This window comes from Triticum aestivum, chromosome 5B, assembly GCF_018294505.1.
Source record: "Triticum aestivum cultivar Chinese Spring chromosome 5B, IWGSC CS RefSeq v2.1, whole genome shotgun sequence".
NCBI lineage: Eukaryota > Viridiplantae > Streptophyta > Magnoliopsida > Poales > Poaceae > Triticum > Triticum aestivum.
Window position 1 is genome coordinate 708,862,303 of NC_057807.1, and position 17,574 is coordinate 708,879,876.

General features: G+C 51.9%; 1 protein-coding gene across 1 annotated transcript; it reads right to left on the reverse strand.

The window, feature by feature from the left end:
• Positions 1-14,644: 14,644 nt before the first annotated feature.
• On the reverse strand, positions 14,645-16,490 carry LOC123117870 (AAA-ATPase At3g50940-like). The gene has a single exon (XM_044538536.1). The coding sequence runs from the start codon at positions 16,426-16,428 to the stop codon at positions 14,920-14,922; it is 1,509 nt and encodes a 502-aa protein (XP_044394471.1). The 5' UTR covers positions 16,429-16,490; the 3' UTR covers positions 14,645-14,919.
• Between the last annotated feature and the right edge of the window lie 1,084 nt (positions 16,491-17,574).

A 17,574-nucleotide genomic window follows, 5' to 3' on the forward strand; every position in this document is an offset into this window, starting at 1 on the left:
TTCAGAGGAATAATCCCCAGTCGGGAAGTGTGCTGTACAGGAAAAGTCACACTGGATGTGGTGTTCAGCACGCCGGATAATTATAGGTCCGAGGAGGTCACATTTCAAGTGGCCCCGTTCAGCAGCGGATACCATGTTCTGTTAGGGCGAGTGGCATTCACAATTTTTCAAGCTATACCCCATTACGGGTACATGAAGCTCAAAATGCCCGGACGCGATGGAATCATCACTCTTGCTAGTGACCCGGACATGGCACTCTGCACCGAAAACAAGACAGCCGCACTGGCCCTTGAGGCACTATCCAAAGCCCTAGCTGCTGAAGAACTGACTGCACTGCGCTCCATGGTGAACAGGGACGACGTGATACTCGATAGAAGATCCAAGTCCACCTCCTTTAAACCAGCGGACGAAATAGTCAAATTCCAAGTCCATCCAACGGACCCTACAAAAACAGCCTCCATCGGGGCGCAATTAAACCCTGATGTAGATGCCGCACTACGAGAATTCCTACGCGAAAATTGGGACATTTTTGCCTGGCACCCTTCAGACATGCCAGGAATCCCACGCAGGCTGGCCGAGCACAGCCTAAACATCCTAAAAGGATTTAAGCCTGTTAAGCAAGCTCTTCGGCGTTTCTATGAACCTAAGAGACAAGCCATGGGAGAGGAGCTAGCCAAACTACTGGAGGCCAGATTCATCAGAGATATAAAACATTCGCACTGGCTAGCAAACCTGGTGATGGTACCAAAGAAGGACAAATCCTGGTGCCTATGCATCGATTTCAAGGACCTCAACAAGGCTTGCCCAAAGGACCCCTTCCCCCTCCCCCGCATCGATCAAATCATCGACGCTACCATAGGACACGATTCATTGTGTTTCCTCGACGCATACTCTGGCTACCATCAAATTAAGATGGCAGGACCAGACCAAGCCGCAACGGCATTCATCACCCCATATGGCCCATTCTGCTTCAACACAATGCCCTTCGGGCTCAAAAACGCCGGCGCAACATATCAGCGCATGATTCAGACATGTCTGGCAAACCAGATCGGGAAAACAATTGAAGCATAGGTAGATGACGTGGTCATCAAAATTAAGCATGTCGAAACTCTAGTAGACGACTTGAGGCTCACATTCGATAACCTCCGAGCATATGACATCAACTTAACCCAGAAAAATGCGCTTTCGGCGTACCAGCTGGAAAGCTCTTGGGCTTCATTGTATCCGGTAGAGGAATTGAAGCAAACCCAGCCAAGATCCGAGCTCTGTCGCAATTGGATATTTGAAAGGACCTCAAGCAAATACAAAAATTGACTGGATGCGTGGCGGCTCTTAGCCGCTTCATCTCCCGCTTGGGAGAAAAGGCATTACCCCTTTATCGCCTCCTCCGGCGCACCGAACACATTGAGTAGACGGATGCCGCCACGACCGGACTCGAAGAAATAAAAGCCATATTGGCAACAAACCCGGTCCTGGCCGCGCCTAACAACGGCGAACCAATGCTATTATACATTGCGGCAACTCATCAAGTTGTAAGTGCAGTGCTCGTCGTCGAACGAGAAACGGACGGACACAAATTCCCCCTTCAAAAACCAGTTTACTAGGTGTCCACTGTCCTCACTCCATGCATGTCACGGTACTCGCATTATCAAAAGATAGCGTACGCGGTATTCATGGCATCCCTGAAGCAACGACACTACTTTCAAGAGTGTTCAATAACAGTAGCCTCCGAAGTACCTCTTAACAATATTATAAACAACCGCGACGTGACGGGCCAGATTGCCAAATGGGCCATTGAGCTCCTCCTGTTCGACATAACCTATAAGCCACGGCGAGCTATCAAATCGCAAGTTTTGGCCGACTTTGTCGCCGAATGGACTGAAACCGAACTCCCTAAAGAGTACGGCACATATTCCAACTGGATCATGCACTTCGACAGCTCCAAAATGTTAGTGGGTCTGGGGGCTGGCATCGTTCTGACGTCCCCAACAGGAGATACAGTTCAATATGTACTCCAGATAATGTATACGGACTCTAACAATGCAGCCGAATACGAGGCCCTTCTACATGGTCTCCGGATGGCAGTATCCATGGGCATCCAACGCCTAGAGGTGCGTGGGGATCCGAACCTCGCGATATCCCAAACAAATGGAGATTTGGACGCCAAGGATCCGAAAATGGCAGCTTATCGCAACACCGTCCTAAAAATGTCAGCTCGGTTTGAGGGGCTCGAATTTCACCATATAGCCCGGGAAAACAATCAGGCAGCAGACGTCTTGACTCGCATCAGCGCAAAGCGCGATGCAGTCCCCCCCCCCAACATTTTCTTGGAGAGGCTATTCAAGCCATCCGTACAGTGGGAAGGGGAATCCGGAAATAACAACCCGGACCTAGCCGCACCACCTGACACCGAACATTCTGACACAACGGGAGGCTCCGCCAATGAGGTAACATCCTCAGCCCACGTAATAATGGCAGTCATTGCCCCGTGGACAGAACCATTCTTAGCCTACTTAACTAGGCAGGAACTTCCCGAGGACCAAAACGAGGCACGCTACATAGTGCGGCGATCTAAAGCCTATAAAGTCCATGAAGGAGAGCTTTATAAGAAAAGCACCACCGGAGTCCTTCAAAGGTGCATCTCCGAAGAGGAAGGAGGGAACCTTCTAGCTGAAATTCATGCCGGACTCGGCGGGCACCACGCCGCAGCCCGGGCTCTTGTAAGCAAGGCCTTCCTTACTGGATTTTATTGGCCGACGGCCCGGGCAGATGCTCAGGACTTAGTCCAACGATGCGTAGGTTGCCAATTATTCGCTAACCAAAGCCATATGCCACCCACCGCCCTCCAAACTATACCCATCACCTGGCCCTTTGCGGTCTGGGGGCTTGACATGGTTGGACCCCTTAAAGGAGGAACCCACAAGAAAAAATACCTATTGTTCATGGTTGACAAATTCACCAAATGGATAGAGGCCAAGCCTGTTAAGACGGCCGAAACCGGACTGGTGATAGACTTCATATCAGGGGTCGTACACCGTTACGGTGTCCCCCACAGCATCATCACTGATAACGGCACGAACTTTACGGCCGACAAGGTAAAACTCTGGTGCAAAAACATGGGCATCAAGCTCGACTACGCTTCAGTCTATCACCCACAAACTAACGGTCAAGTCGAGCGAGCAAATGGTCTAATCATGAGCGGCATCTAACCCAGACTAGTGCGGTCCCTCAAGGAATCTAACACGCACTGGGTAGAGGAGCTCGACTCCGTACTCTGGGGGCTGCGGACCACGCCGAATCGCACTACCGGATTTACATCATTCTTTATGGTATACGGCGCAGAGGCAGTTATGCCCTGCGACATAATTCATGACTCACCTCGTGTGCGCATGTACGAAGAAAGGGAAGCCGAACTCGAACGGAAGGACAGTTTGGACGCCTTGGAAGAGGAGCGTGACGTGGCAAAAGCCCGTTCCGCATTCTATCAACAGCAAGCTCGAAGATATCAAAGCAGAGAAGTACGGGCCAAAACTTACAATGTTGGCAAACTAGTTCTACGCCTGCCGGACAAGAAAAAGGACAAAGTCAAGCCCAAATGGGAAGGTCCCTTCATAATCGACCAAGTCCTGACTGGCGGAGTGTACCGTCTGTGAAACGCATCGGATAACCAACTCGAGCCGAACCCATGGAACGCAGCCCGTCTACGAAGATTCTACGCCTAGCGCTGGACTCTGTGTTTGTCTACTTCCTCTATCCATTTTTTACACATTAGCTGTCTTATATTTCTCTCCTTCTCCCTCCTTTTCTCTTACAGCCTTTTAAGGGCTCGCTTGCGCCTCGTTCGCACACAATCATGCGCTATCCGCGCTCATTATACCTGGGGGCTTCTTTAACAGAAGCTTGTTTATATGGGCCTCATGCCCAACACATGTGTCACACTTCCGCATGTACCTTTTATTCACCATTATATGCATCGATATGACTTAAGTTTTGGCCAAGCTGGGTTGCCTGGCTCCTGTGCTTACCCCTACGTTCCCGATTGTTCGGCTAGGCGGTAAAGGGAGCACCTCTGCGATTGTTACTGCCGGGTCAGCCAGATGTGTACCTCAGACTGGGTGAAGCCGAAAGCTAGCGTTCTTAAGGGAATATTCGGTCGGTGAACTAAAAGATGATCTCCCACTCGTTTATTTATCTGCCCCCAGATGCTTTTCTGCTTTTTTCGCAGTCCGGACATGCACTTTAGGGCATGCCTCACAGGGAAAGGAACCCCTAACGGAACTATTCTCCCTGGAAGATGTTTCTTACTAACCATGTAATATAACATAACTAGTTGGGCACTTGTCTGATAAAGCACTAATGACCCCTACGCCTGGTCTTCACGCATGCCCCGGTTCTTACATAACCGAGAGGGTATTCGGACACACTCCGGACTATCGGGTCCCGAGGTTGAAGCGAAAAGGTCCACCATGACAAACGATCTACAATCCGGCTAGAAGGCATTTTACATGTCATTTTAAATTACATAGTCAATTTGACTGGGTATATTCCACTTCAATACCATCCAACAGGCTGTCTAATTTACAGTCTTGTTGGGAATATTTGGCGGCCAACTCTACCTGGCCGTACACTAAACTGACAGGGATCTCCTTCCCATCAGGCCCTACAGGTCCGACCTCGGCCATGTGGTTTGGGTCAGCCTTCGTGTACCGCGTCTTCACCATGGCCCAGGCCTCCCTGGCGCCTTGACGGTAGGTCGATATCTTCCATAATCTAAAGCGCCGCCGCGCTCCCTTTAGCTTCTCTGCAAGCTCTCCAAGGCCTTCGGGCATGGAGACGGACGGCCACAAGGCCTGGGCGACGCCTTGCATCACCTGCCGAACTCGTTCGTGCAGTTGTGAGAGCTCGGGAAGAAGGTCACCCGTACAACCGGGCATTTCCTCCGCAGGTCGACCTGTCAGCATACCTACAGACATAACTCTGTCAATCGACTTCCTCGCCGAACTCTTCCTTTCGTAGTTCGTTCAAGCACTTACTAAAAATGCCGCGTCGAAGTCGCCGATTCTCCTTCACGGAGTCCGACAGCTGAGCACGAACATCCTTTAGTTCCTCGCCCAGCTGGGTGTTGGCATCTTGGAGCTTATTCTTCTCTTGCCTCACCCTTGTAAGCATGCTCTCGCCGGCCTTTAACCGGCGCAAGAGTTGTTGCTTGTCCGGATCCACTCCGGCGCCATCTGCAATGTTATTGTCAGCTTTGCAAGCACGCCGCACTCTTCAACATACTTATCTTTCGAAGCATATATTACCAGAGGGGGTCTCCTTGGCCTCCCCTGGCGCGGCTAGTGCAGCCTCAAGTTGGGCCTTGCATTCTTCCAGCTCCTGGGACAGTTGGGTATTCTTTTCTCTAAGATCCTGCATAACAAATGATCCTTAAAATCAGTTGTTCTAACTGTTTCAAGTCTCAGGGGCTACTGGCATATATAACCATCAAAATTTCTCACCCATATGTCTTTTACATACTACTCTATGGCTCTGGCTAGACCATTTTGAGCGGCACGGAGGTACGCATCTCCTGTATTAAAGGCATCCAATGCCTATTGGGAGAAACAAGCGTCACAAAGAATCTTCCGGCGACGCCTGTGGTTCATGGCACTCTCCACCTCAGAATTGGTGGCAGACAGCCCGTCCGCATCCTCTGTCGGAGGAGCGTCCGATGCGCGCCTCGTGTTCGCCTCCGCTTCCGGATCCGGCCTTGGAGCGTGGCCGGTAGAGGCACGATTGGCAACCTCTCCAGAAAAAGTCCGGCGAGCGCTCTTCTTCCTGAAAAAAGCATGAGCGTTAATATGCCTTGAGGGAATACAACCTGGGAATAAAATGACACGTCGTAACGTTGCACCGGCGTCTCAATCCGGACCGCATTTCTTTTCAGCTTGCTAGGCCTTGATGCCCCTTGTTGGCTAGCCGCCGCGGGCTCGGCCCTCCGCCTCAAGGACTTCCCCTGCAAAAACACCATTGATATACGGTGATCAAAAATAAGCACGTGTGGATCATCTTAAAGGTACTGGGACTTTGGTCTTGGTTACTTGTGAGGCTGGAAGTAGTCCAGGATAATCAGCCGTAATGGCCACTAAGGTGTTGTCCTTGCTCAATTGATGAAACACCCCATCGACCAGCTCCACACATAAGTCCGGGTCCTCTTGGGAGTCCGGGTCGAGGGACCGTTCCGGGTCCTCGGGTTGTGGAGGAGGGTTGTTTATCTCCTTTACAGTCTGGCGTAGCTCCTGCGTTGAAATTGCTAGACTAAATACTTAATTATGGGAATATGCAACAGATGGGCAAGTGAAAGTGTTCGCTTACCCAGCTTGGAGGATTGTACATAGAAAATCCGCCCCGTGGGTTGACGCGGAGGAATTCCTCCTCTTCTCCCTTGTACAAAGCGGATAAGATCTCTATTAGAGCGGCGGCCGTTTCCGGTCCCTTACAGCCGCACCGGGTGGCGTCATCCTCCCCGTTGAAATCCCACATGGGGTGGCCTCTGTACTGAAGCGGCTGCACCCCCCGCATAATGCATGTGGCCATGACCTCGATCATGGTCAGTCCATAATGGGCTAACAACCTTATCTGGTTCATCAGATAAGGGACGTCCTTATCATTTTCCTTCTGAGGGCTCCGTGGACGCCAGCTTAGGCACTTCTTCAGAGGAGCATTATTGAACTCAGGGAGGCCGATCCGAACAGGTTCCGGCAGGGGGACGTCTTCTATATAAAACCATTCTGAAGGCCAGTCTTCGGACGCCTTCTTTGGTGTTCCGGATAGATATCCGGTCCCGGCGATGCGCCATAGTTCGGCTCCGCCCACTTGATATATCGACCCCACCTAAGAACGGGGCACGAGGCAGAACAGCTTCTTCCACAGCGCGAAATGGGCCTCGATGCCCAAAAACAGCTCGCAAAGGGCTACGAAGCCCGCAATATGCAATATGGAGGTAGGCGTAAGGTTGTGTAACTGGAGGCCATAGAACTCCAGGAGCCCCCGGAGAAACGGTTGAATTGGAAATCTGAGCCCTCTTATCAAATAAGGGACAAGGCATACCCGCTCTCCTTTGGAGGGATTGGGGACGCTCTCCGCTTGCTCTCCGCCATTATAGGTGGCAAGCCTGGCTCGAACTGGGACCATGTAAGCTGGGGGGAGAAGCCCCTTGGTTTGGAGCGCCACTAGCTCGCTGTGCGGGACGGAACACCTCTCCCAATCTCCAGGCTGAGGGCTGGGGGGGAAGAGGAGGAGCTGCTCGACCGACCATGATGGAATGGATCTCTGTCGAATGCGCTCCGATGAATGCTCGCGGAGGGAGGATGGTGTGATTCGGATCTAAATCCCCGTCTCTTTTATAGGCGGCCCATTTGCGCAGCTAGGGGGGTAAATGAAAAAACATCCTGTCTTTTCGCATTCTTTTGACACGTGGAAGATGGCCATTATTGGGCACAGAAGCCAAGGAGCGCAACATTCACCAGAAGTCGGACACTATTCAATAGGTATATGGGATTTGGAGAAGAACCCGCCTTGCAATGCCGAAGACAAATCTGCGCGCCGGACTCATCGTCATTGAAGCCTGGTTCGGGGGCTACTGAGGGAGTCCTGGATTAGGGGGTGTCCAGATGACCGGACTATGACCTTTGGCCGGACTCCTGGACTATGAAGATACAAGATTGAAGACTTCATCCCGTGTCCGGATGGGACTTTCCTTAGCGTGGAAGGAAAGCTTGGCGATACGGATATGTAGATCTCCTCCCATTGTAACCAACTCTGTGTAATCCTAGCCCTCTCCGGTGTCTATATAAACCGGAGGGTTTTAGTCCGTAGGAAGAACAACAATCATACCATAGGCTAGCTTCTAGGGTTTAGCCTCTCTGATCTCGTGGTAGATCTACTCTTGTACTACGCATATCATCAATATTAATCAAGCAGGAGTAGGGTTTTACCTCCATCGAGAGGGCCCGAACCTGGGTAAAAACATCGTGTCCCTTGTCTCCTGTTACCATCCGCCTAGACGCACAGTTCGGGACCCCCTACCCGAGATCCACCGGTTTTGACACCGACACCTGTCTTTCGAGAGATAGCTTCGTATCTCTCATCTTTTCAGGGATTTGAAGTAAGACGTTGTGGAAGAGAAGCAAACGAAACGGCACACTTATTAGCTAAGCATTGTTTTTCTACTAGGGTGCTCAATGTAACTTATGATGTAATCCCTGATATCTCAAGTGCGGCCGTGCACTTGGACTATGTACAGTCTATGAATGAATAAAATGCCTTGTGGACGTTACTCAAAAAAGATTAAAACAGTTACGTAACAATCATCAAACATGTACTCCCTCTGTTTGCCAGCCGCCGTGGTCCAAAACTCTGCCGGTCCGCGTTGCGGCCTGAGCTGAGCGCAGATCGTAACCCAGCGATCCACGACCAACTGCACAAATCCCACGGGTTTAAACCACGCCGTTTCAAAGTCAAAACAAGAACTACGTCTAACGAGATCCTCCCCAAGACGAGAAGATCATCGGAATGTGATCGGATCTGATACGAGTTTCAGCAATTAGCGTGCACAGGGGGAAAAGCACCTCCCACTCCGGAGTAAAGAAAACCCGATCTAGCATGCTCCGGACCAGCTGAAGTTGTTTGTTCATCCAAGTGTATCTAGCTCCAGTCCTTGCAGCCTCACGCAAAGCCGCCGACGCGATAGCGCTATTGAACATGGACACCCGAGCTCAGTCAATGTTGGCATTATTCTTATCCGCCCCCGAGCGAATAAGAATAAAATCACCCCCCACCAACAGCGGGAGATTGCAAGCTCGTTTGGCCGCGACCAAATTGGTAAGCTCAAGCAAGAAATCTGTCGAATGGGAGTGGTCCGCAGGTCCATACACGCACACTACTAGCCATGATAAACCAGAGGCACGATGCTTAATAGTAGTCGCAAGCGAAAAAACATCCACATCCCAAAGCATTACATCACATACATCACGATTACAGCCCAACAGGATGCGGCCCGAGTGTCCCCTCGAAGGCACCCAATTCCAGCAGAAACGTTGCAAGGGATCAAAAGCGAGAAGGTTGAGGTAAGTGAAATCAGATTTAATCGCTTCCTGGAGAGCTACCACGTCAATCTGCTCCTTGGCCATGTATTCTTTAAGTTGGGTGTGACGCCCGCCGTGGCCCCAACCACGAATGTTCAAAAACATGTATCGCATCTAGATGATCCGATTATGCAGGCGCACCCCCTTAGAGGTCACCGCTTTTGCCACACGCTTCCGGGTTGGAATTCGGATGGAAGAAGGTAGATCAGAGGCTTCCCTCTCCTCTGTCCCCTCAGCGGGTCTCACCACATCACCAGCCCCTACTGGTACGATGGCCAGTTGATTTGCAACAGCGGCACGGGCAGCCGTAGCCGCTAACATGGCCCGCGCTTCTTCCCGTGCATGAACCAACGAGATGATATCTTCATGCGGTGCATTAATCACAACCCTGCTATCATCTAATATACAAGCAAGATGTTCGGCCGAAAAAGCATTCAAAATACGATAGGAGGGCAAGGAGTTACCTGACGATTCCAGATTCTTGTCCGCGAGCCGAAGCTTGGCGCTCTCCAGGGAGGACAACTCACCCAACTTGGCCTTGGCCCGGGCGCTGGGAGCCCGTTGCGCCACTGGAGTTGCCTTGGACCTCCTGGCCTTGCTGCCTGCCTCGACCGGGCCCAACGCCACCCCCAGCTCACCCGCAAGAGTCACCGCCACCGCCGTCACAGCCGCCACCTGCTTGCTGGCCGGCTTCCTGCCAACCCTCTTCTTGGCCTGGCAGCCCGCGCTGTTGGAGCCGCGCTTGGTGCCAGGCGTCAAGTCACAGTCCACCATGCATACAGTGTCCACCCCAGGTGCCACCACCAAGGCAGACGGCACGATAGCAGCAGGAGTGGCCCCGGCCAACTCAAGCAGCCCGGCCTTCCCCATGATCCGGGACGGGAGGTTAGAGCCATATTCATCAAAAGATAGCGCAAGAGAGCGATCCAACGGGGGCAAACTCACGGCCATGTCCTGGGTAGCCACCCCTATGGCCCCAGTGTCGGCCGAAATCACCCCCAGCTTATCCCAAGTCTCCGTTTCAATGGAAGTGTCCAGCTGGCTGTCCTCGCAGTCCTCCACAGCATCCTGCATCTTGATGTCACCTCCCGTGGCCGCCATGGAATTCCCACCCATGCCCTGATCCGTTGTCGGCAGCCGCTCCGGCTGGCCTCGCGCCACCCGAAGAATGGCCACCCCTCGCAACATTAGGATCTTTGGACGGGGGATTGGAGGGCCCAGCGCCAGGCGCCACCGCGTTTGGGCAGGACCTCGCGCTCCACCTTAACTTGGTAGCCTTCATGGTTAAACCAAACTTCCACGAACCCATTCAATTTCTCTGGAGCTTTGCACGCGATCTTCATCCTCATAGGTTCCATCCTGATGAGGGATAATTCATCAACCACAATGGGTCAACCAAGCATACGGAACCCTTCCTTGATGCGGTCCTCATGTCTGTGTTTCTTGGGGATGCCATGTTGCCGCACCCAAGTCTCAGGCATGACCATTGGAGGCACCTCCTCGTGAAGCATGTCACGCACCGTGGCGGTAATGTCATTGATAGACAAGAAAAGTTTCCCACTTGACTTTGCCATGTGTAACAGATCCGCAGAAGGGAAGACCACCACGAAATCGTTGTCACCTACCTGAGTCACTTGCCAATCCCAGTCTCCGGTCACCATGTGCTGCAGCTCTTGATTGAGGATGCGCAGATTGAGCCTCCCAGGCTCAGTAGCAAGAATGGTCGCGTTCTCGATCCGTGCATCTACTGGCAGTTCGGCTTCGTCTTCGTCATCAAACTCAAGGCAAAAGAACCCTTCACCCGAGATCGCACTACCCATAATCTGCAACTGCAGCTGATGCCCGCGGGTTGGACAGTGGGCAGAAGTGTGGCCCTCTTCCTTACACAGCACGCAGAGAGGCTTAAACTTGCATTTGGACTGAAAATGACCCAAGCGGTCGCATTTGAAGCACTCTATGTCGGCCGCTTCCTCCACCGGGATGGGCTCTTCCGCCGTGTCCATGGAGGAAGAGTGCAGCGCCATCGCCAGCGGATCTGCGAGGGCCCGAGGCTTCTTGGCCAGCGGATCACCTTGGTCCCCACCACAGTTTGGATGAGCCATCGGCTTCTGCTCCAGCTCGCGCCGCCTCTGCAAGGCCTTCTTCTTCTTCTTTTTCTTTATTTCTTGTTGCTGGATCCACCACGGGGGAGGGGGACCCCAACCTCCCCCACGCCCGCCTTGGTCACGGGATCCACCGCGCTCGTCCCGGGCGTCACGGCCACCGGACCGCTCCCGCATCGCCCGCTTGGCCTTGTCGCGCAGATCTCACTCCCTGCGCGATGCGCCTCCGGATCTGAGATATCCATGGGCCGCTTGTCTGCACGGCGGTCTCACATTACCGCCGCCGCAAAGGTTTTGAGGAGTAGGGAAGGAGGGGGGAGGATCTTGAGGATGCGGGCGGAGAGAGCAAAGCGCCGCAACTCTCTGGAAGTGGCTGGAAACCCTAAATGGGGATCCAGGCATCCGCGGCGCATCCATTTATAGCCGACCACGGGGCGAGTGGCGGGCCGAGCAGCCACGGGCCGCGCCACGGGCCGTTCGGGCCCAGGGGAAAACATAATGTTGTTTGTCATCTTATCCACCCCGCTGGGCTGACATCCACTAGGCCCAGGCCCAAGAGCCCCCGACGCCGGCCCAGGAATAGCTGTCGGCCCAACCTGGCCAACCCTAGGCAGCAGGGAGGGAGGCAACTCGCCCCGCCTGAGCACCACCGCCGTCACCAGCGCCGTTGACGGGGCAGGCAAGCGTGGCCACTCCTCTGCGACCGGAGCAGTCCCAGCCTCCGCCACCAGGCACGCCGTCGTCTTGGATCTGATTTGCCGCGCCGCACCCGACGCCTTGCCCGAGCCCGCGCCCTCGCAGCCCTCCGGCGAGGGTTGCCAGATGCACAGGGTCGTGGACCTAGATCCGCGGCCGCCCGATGCGAAGCGCCACCCTCGCCCTGCCCCCAGGCCATGCGCCTCCGCCGCGAACGCCACGAAATCGCCGATCGAGGGCCCCGCCGGCACAGCGCTCCGCCGCAGCTCCTCCACCGAACCTACCTCGTCGTCGTCCGAGTCCTCTGACTCCAAAGCCCAGAAACGATTGCGCCGCGACCCCAACGCCGCCGCCGGTGAGCCAAAGACAGTTGCACCGCGCCTCAGGGGGGAGCCCGCACTGCGACGCACTAGGGTCCAAGCCGTCGTCGAGGGGGCGCCCGGCGCCCTCACCGCCGCGGGCTTGCTCACGCCCACGGAGTCGCCCGCGCAGTTGCCCTGCAGCGCACCCAATGGCTCGCTCATTTCGAATCTAGAGCGGATTCAGTTGGTTACTGATTGCAAGAATGCGGTAGATGACTGGAATGCCAGACGAGACCGCTCGAGCTGTGATGGCTTCGTATCTCTCATCTTTCCACGGATTTGAAGTAAGACACTGTGGAAGAGAAGTAAACGAAACTGCACACTTATTAGCTAAGCACCGTTTGTCTATTAGGGTGCTCAATGTAACTTATAATGTAATAATTCCTGATTTCTTAAGTGCGGCGGTGCACTTGGACTATGTACGGCCTATGAATGGATAAAATGCCTTGTGGCCGTTACTCAAAAAAAAATATTAAAAAAGTTACGTAACAATCATCAAAAACCAAACCATACGTACTCAACTCAAAACAAGAAACACGTGTGCCTTAATTAGGAAATAAACAGTCATAATCTATCACGTCTCTTTCAAAAAATGAAAAAAAAATTATCACGTCTCTATATTAGAAGTCTACACCCCGCACGACTTAACTCGGACAAAGACGCCAAGAAAACAAGAACACTCCAAGCACGTTGATGACTCTTCATGCATAAGGAGATGCTCCCGGACTCTCTGTTTTAAAAGAAAAATAACTGCGGACACTGCCCTTCTTTTTTGCCCACACTATGGACTCTGTCTTTCAAAGGTTATATGCCAGACTTACAAACTAGGTACAGAACTAAAAAAATGTGTATATACTCTGCATGAAAAAAGTACCTACACGGCTACACCTTTATATATTTTTATTTTTCCGAACTTGAATATCGTACACAAACATACACAAGTATATGCTCTGCATTGAAAATAATACTCCCTCGGTTCAATGTTTGAAATTGCAATAGTTCAATGTTAGCTGCCTGAAACGTGTTATAACAAAAAGAACAGAGGGAGTAATATACTTTTGAAATTATGTTTCTTTTTACCAGGAACATACAGTTGTATTATGTCTTACAAAGAGAATGCAAGATCATAGAGAAAGAAGGTGCATACAAAATTCAAATGTCGCCGCAATAAAAATGGGCTTCTTTGAATATCAAGAATTAGAAAATGTAGCAATATGTACGGCACATAATTGATGCCATGGGCTGTGAATTCCAAAAGGATTATATATATATAACACAAAAGGTTTAAAAGAGATGACTTTGAACAGTACACATGAAGTAAACACAAGTATTTTAGAGCGCTGGTGTGAGAGAGTTCGTGCATGTGCATTGCACATCTAAAAGGAAACATAGAATGAAATTTTGGTTCATGTTGAGATTCCTATGGAATGGATGGCGAAGAAATGTATTCCATAGGAATCTGGTAAGCGTAATTCTATCACCGAAAGGATTAGATGAATCACATTGTTTGTGGAAATTCAATGTAAATAGAACTTTTATTTGGTACACAAGGAGTACACTGTATGCTAAAAAAAATCCATAGTAGCAGATGAACATTCAAAATCTACATCTGCATTTTTCTAAATATCACCATACAAAATACACTATAATATAAATAAAAATTAGAACTTGGATGTTTATGTTAGGTATATCTCTACATTCCAAAATAAGTTTGAAGGAAATTAGGTGTTGTGTATGTACATTACAAACTGATGCATAAATATGAAATGTGAAAAACTTAACAAAATTAGGTAGATACCTAGAATACACAGACTAATGATGATCATGGTGTAGCTGAGGTCATAAGATGAGTCAATATACAATGTCTAGGTAGTAGAAGATCATGTGTGAAAGGAGATTTTGCAAGTTATTTAGCAAGCCAGAATTGACGGATGGTACAAGTATCGATCTGATGATTAGAGGGGTATATATGGTATCTTCATTATGAGGCAGTAACGAACCACGTCGATTTATATCACGGAGGCACTTAATTAGTATTATCCTCACTGGGGGCATAAATACATAATCGAAGAACAATCTGGAATTGGAATTCAGGATGTATGCCCTGCCATTGTCAATGGTAAGCGGCGTGGAAAATTCCTCTTGAAACCATTTAAAAGGATAAACAATACATGACTGGAGTGAAATCCATAAAGTTAATATTATCATTTAATTAAATCTAAGATTTGCAATATAGATCAAAAAACTTCATTAAATATTACTGCCATTATAAGAATTTAGTAAAATAGTAATTTTAAAAAAATTCTACGGATCCCACCCACGTTTTCTTGGGTGAATTGGGGAAGAATAAAATAGCATAGATGTTAAAAAGCAAGAGAGAACTAAGTGGCAATAGAAACCTTATACTATAATACTAGCCGCGCAAATGCGCGGGTCACCTCTGCTAGTTCATATTCAAATCAAATCAAATCTTATACTAAAATAAAACTTTCCTTCACTTTTTCTATCGAGACTCAAATCAAATCTTACCAAATCTATAAAATATACGATGGGTGCACTGTATATGTCGGACACGATTGATATTGAACCACTAGAATTATGTATGCCCCGTTGCGCCGACTCCGACTCTGCTATCTAGTTAGTTATGCCGTCGTTGTGCTTGTCGTTTGTTTTGCTTCTCCTTGCTTTGATGAATTCCATAAGCACACGCAGCGCAACGTCGACGTCCTCGCTCCGCAGCAGCATCTCGGACACCTCCGCGGGTGTAACCTCCACGGCCGCAAGAAGTTCTTGAATCTCCGGGAAGAGAGCGTGGTCGTCGAGGAGGTGGTAGTTCCGGGCGAGCGTCCTGAAGGCCTCCCAGCCACAGTGTCCCATGTAGACGTGCATGTCCATGCGGCCCGGCCGTAGCAGCGCCCGGTCGAGGCGGTCCTTGTAGTTGGTGGTGAAGACGATGACGCGCTCCTCGCCGGTGGTTGACCACAAGCCGTCGATGACGTTGAGCAGGCCCGACAGTGTCATCTTGTGGCGCTCACGCCCCTGGAAGTAACCTCTTGCTCCGACGTCGTCGTGGTCGTACTCGTCGCCGTCCTCGTCGGTGTCGGTGTCGGTGCCGGCCGCCTGGCGTAGCTTGCCGTCTTTTTCCCTGGACATGGTGTCGAAGCTGCAGTCAATGTCCTCGATGACGAGGATGGACTTGTTGGGCATGTCCATGAGCAGCCTCTGCAGGCACGAGTTGTCGTACACCGAGGAGAGATCAAGGTCGTAGAGGTTGAACCGGAGGTAGTTGGCCATGGCGGCCACCAGGCTGGACTTGCCGGTTCCGGGCGGGCCGTAGAGAAGGTATCCGCGCTTCCACGCCTTGCCGATCCGCCGGTAGTACTCCTTGCGCTTCAGGAAGCGGTCGAGGTCGTCCATGACGGACTGCTTCATGGCCGGGTCCATGGCGAGCGTGTCGAACGTGGCCGGGTGGTGGTGGTTGATGCCTCTCCAACTCGAACTCTCGTTGAGAAAGATCTTGAGCGCGCGGTCTCGCAGCCGCAGATCCTCCGCCGCGGACATGATGAAGGGCACGTACTTGTGGAGCACGGTCTCCGTGTGCTCTGCGTCGAAGCTGAGCTCGAGGGACTCGTGCGCCCTACTCTTGCCGTCGTCGCCGCCGCTCTCGATGGACGTCCACCGGAACTCAACGCCCTGGAAGGTGTCGGTGGTGGAGCCCCCGTTCTCCATGCTCAGGAGCGTGCTCCAGCTGGCGCTCCCGCCGGGCTCCTTCATGCGGGTGCGCGCGAGGCAGAGCCGGCTCATGCTCTGCGGGTTGATCTTGGTGGCCAGGTACGTGAGCGCCGCGTCGAACAGGTCGTTCTCGTTGTACCCGCCGCCGAGGCCGAGGCCGCCGAGCACGCGCCGGATGACAATGGTATGACGCTGCTTCTCGGGAGCGCTGTAACGGGAGCGCACGAACGCAGCGGCCCAGCGCACCGCGGCGCGCAGCTCGTCGGGGAGGAGCTCCCGCGCCATGCCGCGCGCCAGCATGGCGTACGCGCTCACCGTGGCCGCCGTGGCGAGCGCCTTCTTGTACGCGTCCACCACCGCTGCCCCCTCCGGCGACGATGCCATCGTGCTTGTCTTTGGCAAGAAATCCATGGCTATATACTTTCGATCGAGTTGCGCCGCGTTGTGTTGCCAGCGTACGTCCTCCCGTTTGATTATTTATATATATTAGTATTGCAGAAGAAGAAGAAGAATCAACTTCTAACGGATTGATATATTCTACCCGGACTCTACAGATCACAACGGTTCTACTCGAATACGATCCGGATTTTTTTTCCATGGCAATACGTGTCTCGTTTATATCGTAAAAATTAAAGTACAAGTCACGGCAAAACTTTCCCGTAAAAAAAAAGTCACGACAAAACTGAAAAGATAACAGAACATCTCTGAGCTTGACACCAACGTCCATCATCTGCCTCCGACACCACACCAGCAGCCACCGAAGAAAAGAATGACGAATCACCTCCTCTCCCGAGCTCGACGCGGCTCCGTCGCTCATATGCAGTTTTACGGACCTCCAAGGTGGCCCACCAAAAGTGAAGCCCTTACCGTTGAACGAATCATACCGGGGCAACATCCCGGACAGGCCACCGAACTCTAGATCTGGCACCCCAACGCGACTAAGACGTCGCAGAAGGAAACCATACCTGTCGTCCATGAACCACGAACCCAACACATGTTCCGTCTTCCAGATGTCGTCGATGCAGACCACGATCTGCATTCGCTCCCGGACTACCTCCCAAGCTTCGTGCCGACGCTGGAGCAAACGCCGTCGCAACGGCGGAGCCCGAGGACACAGGTCTACCACGAGGATGCCTCCATCGCCACGCTATCCTTGCTTGAAGAGATTGGTTTCAAAATACATCCCCAACCATAGGGCTGATCGCCTCGTCAGGGTAGGATTCGAAGAATCTTTATTCATCGCAGTCATCGTCGCCGCTGAAGCAAAGACGATGAGCAGCCTAAAAACCTAGACTGCGAGGGAGTAAAAATGATCCACACGGGTGGATCCGGCGACCCCCGTCACCACCGACGACTGAGGTCGCCGGCGGAGGGGAGCAGTCGGAGGACGGCATTACAAGATTGGCATTTCCTGGCGGCGGCTAGGGTTCCAGCCGCCAGGAACAGGAGGCAAAACGATATACGATCCCGAAAATCTTTACAAACTAAACACGCGCACGATACGGAAACGGCTCTACGAGCGAACCAGGTCACGCTAGCGAACCAGGCCGGGCCAGG

What these genes read in the sequence shown, in the direction of transcription:
- LOC123117870 (XM_044538536.1), bottom strand. Translation starts at nt 16,428, where the DNA reads ATGGATTTCTTGCCAAAGACAAGCACGATGGCATCGTCGCCGGAGGGG.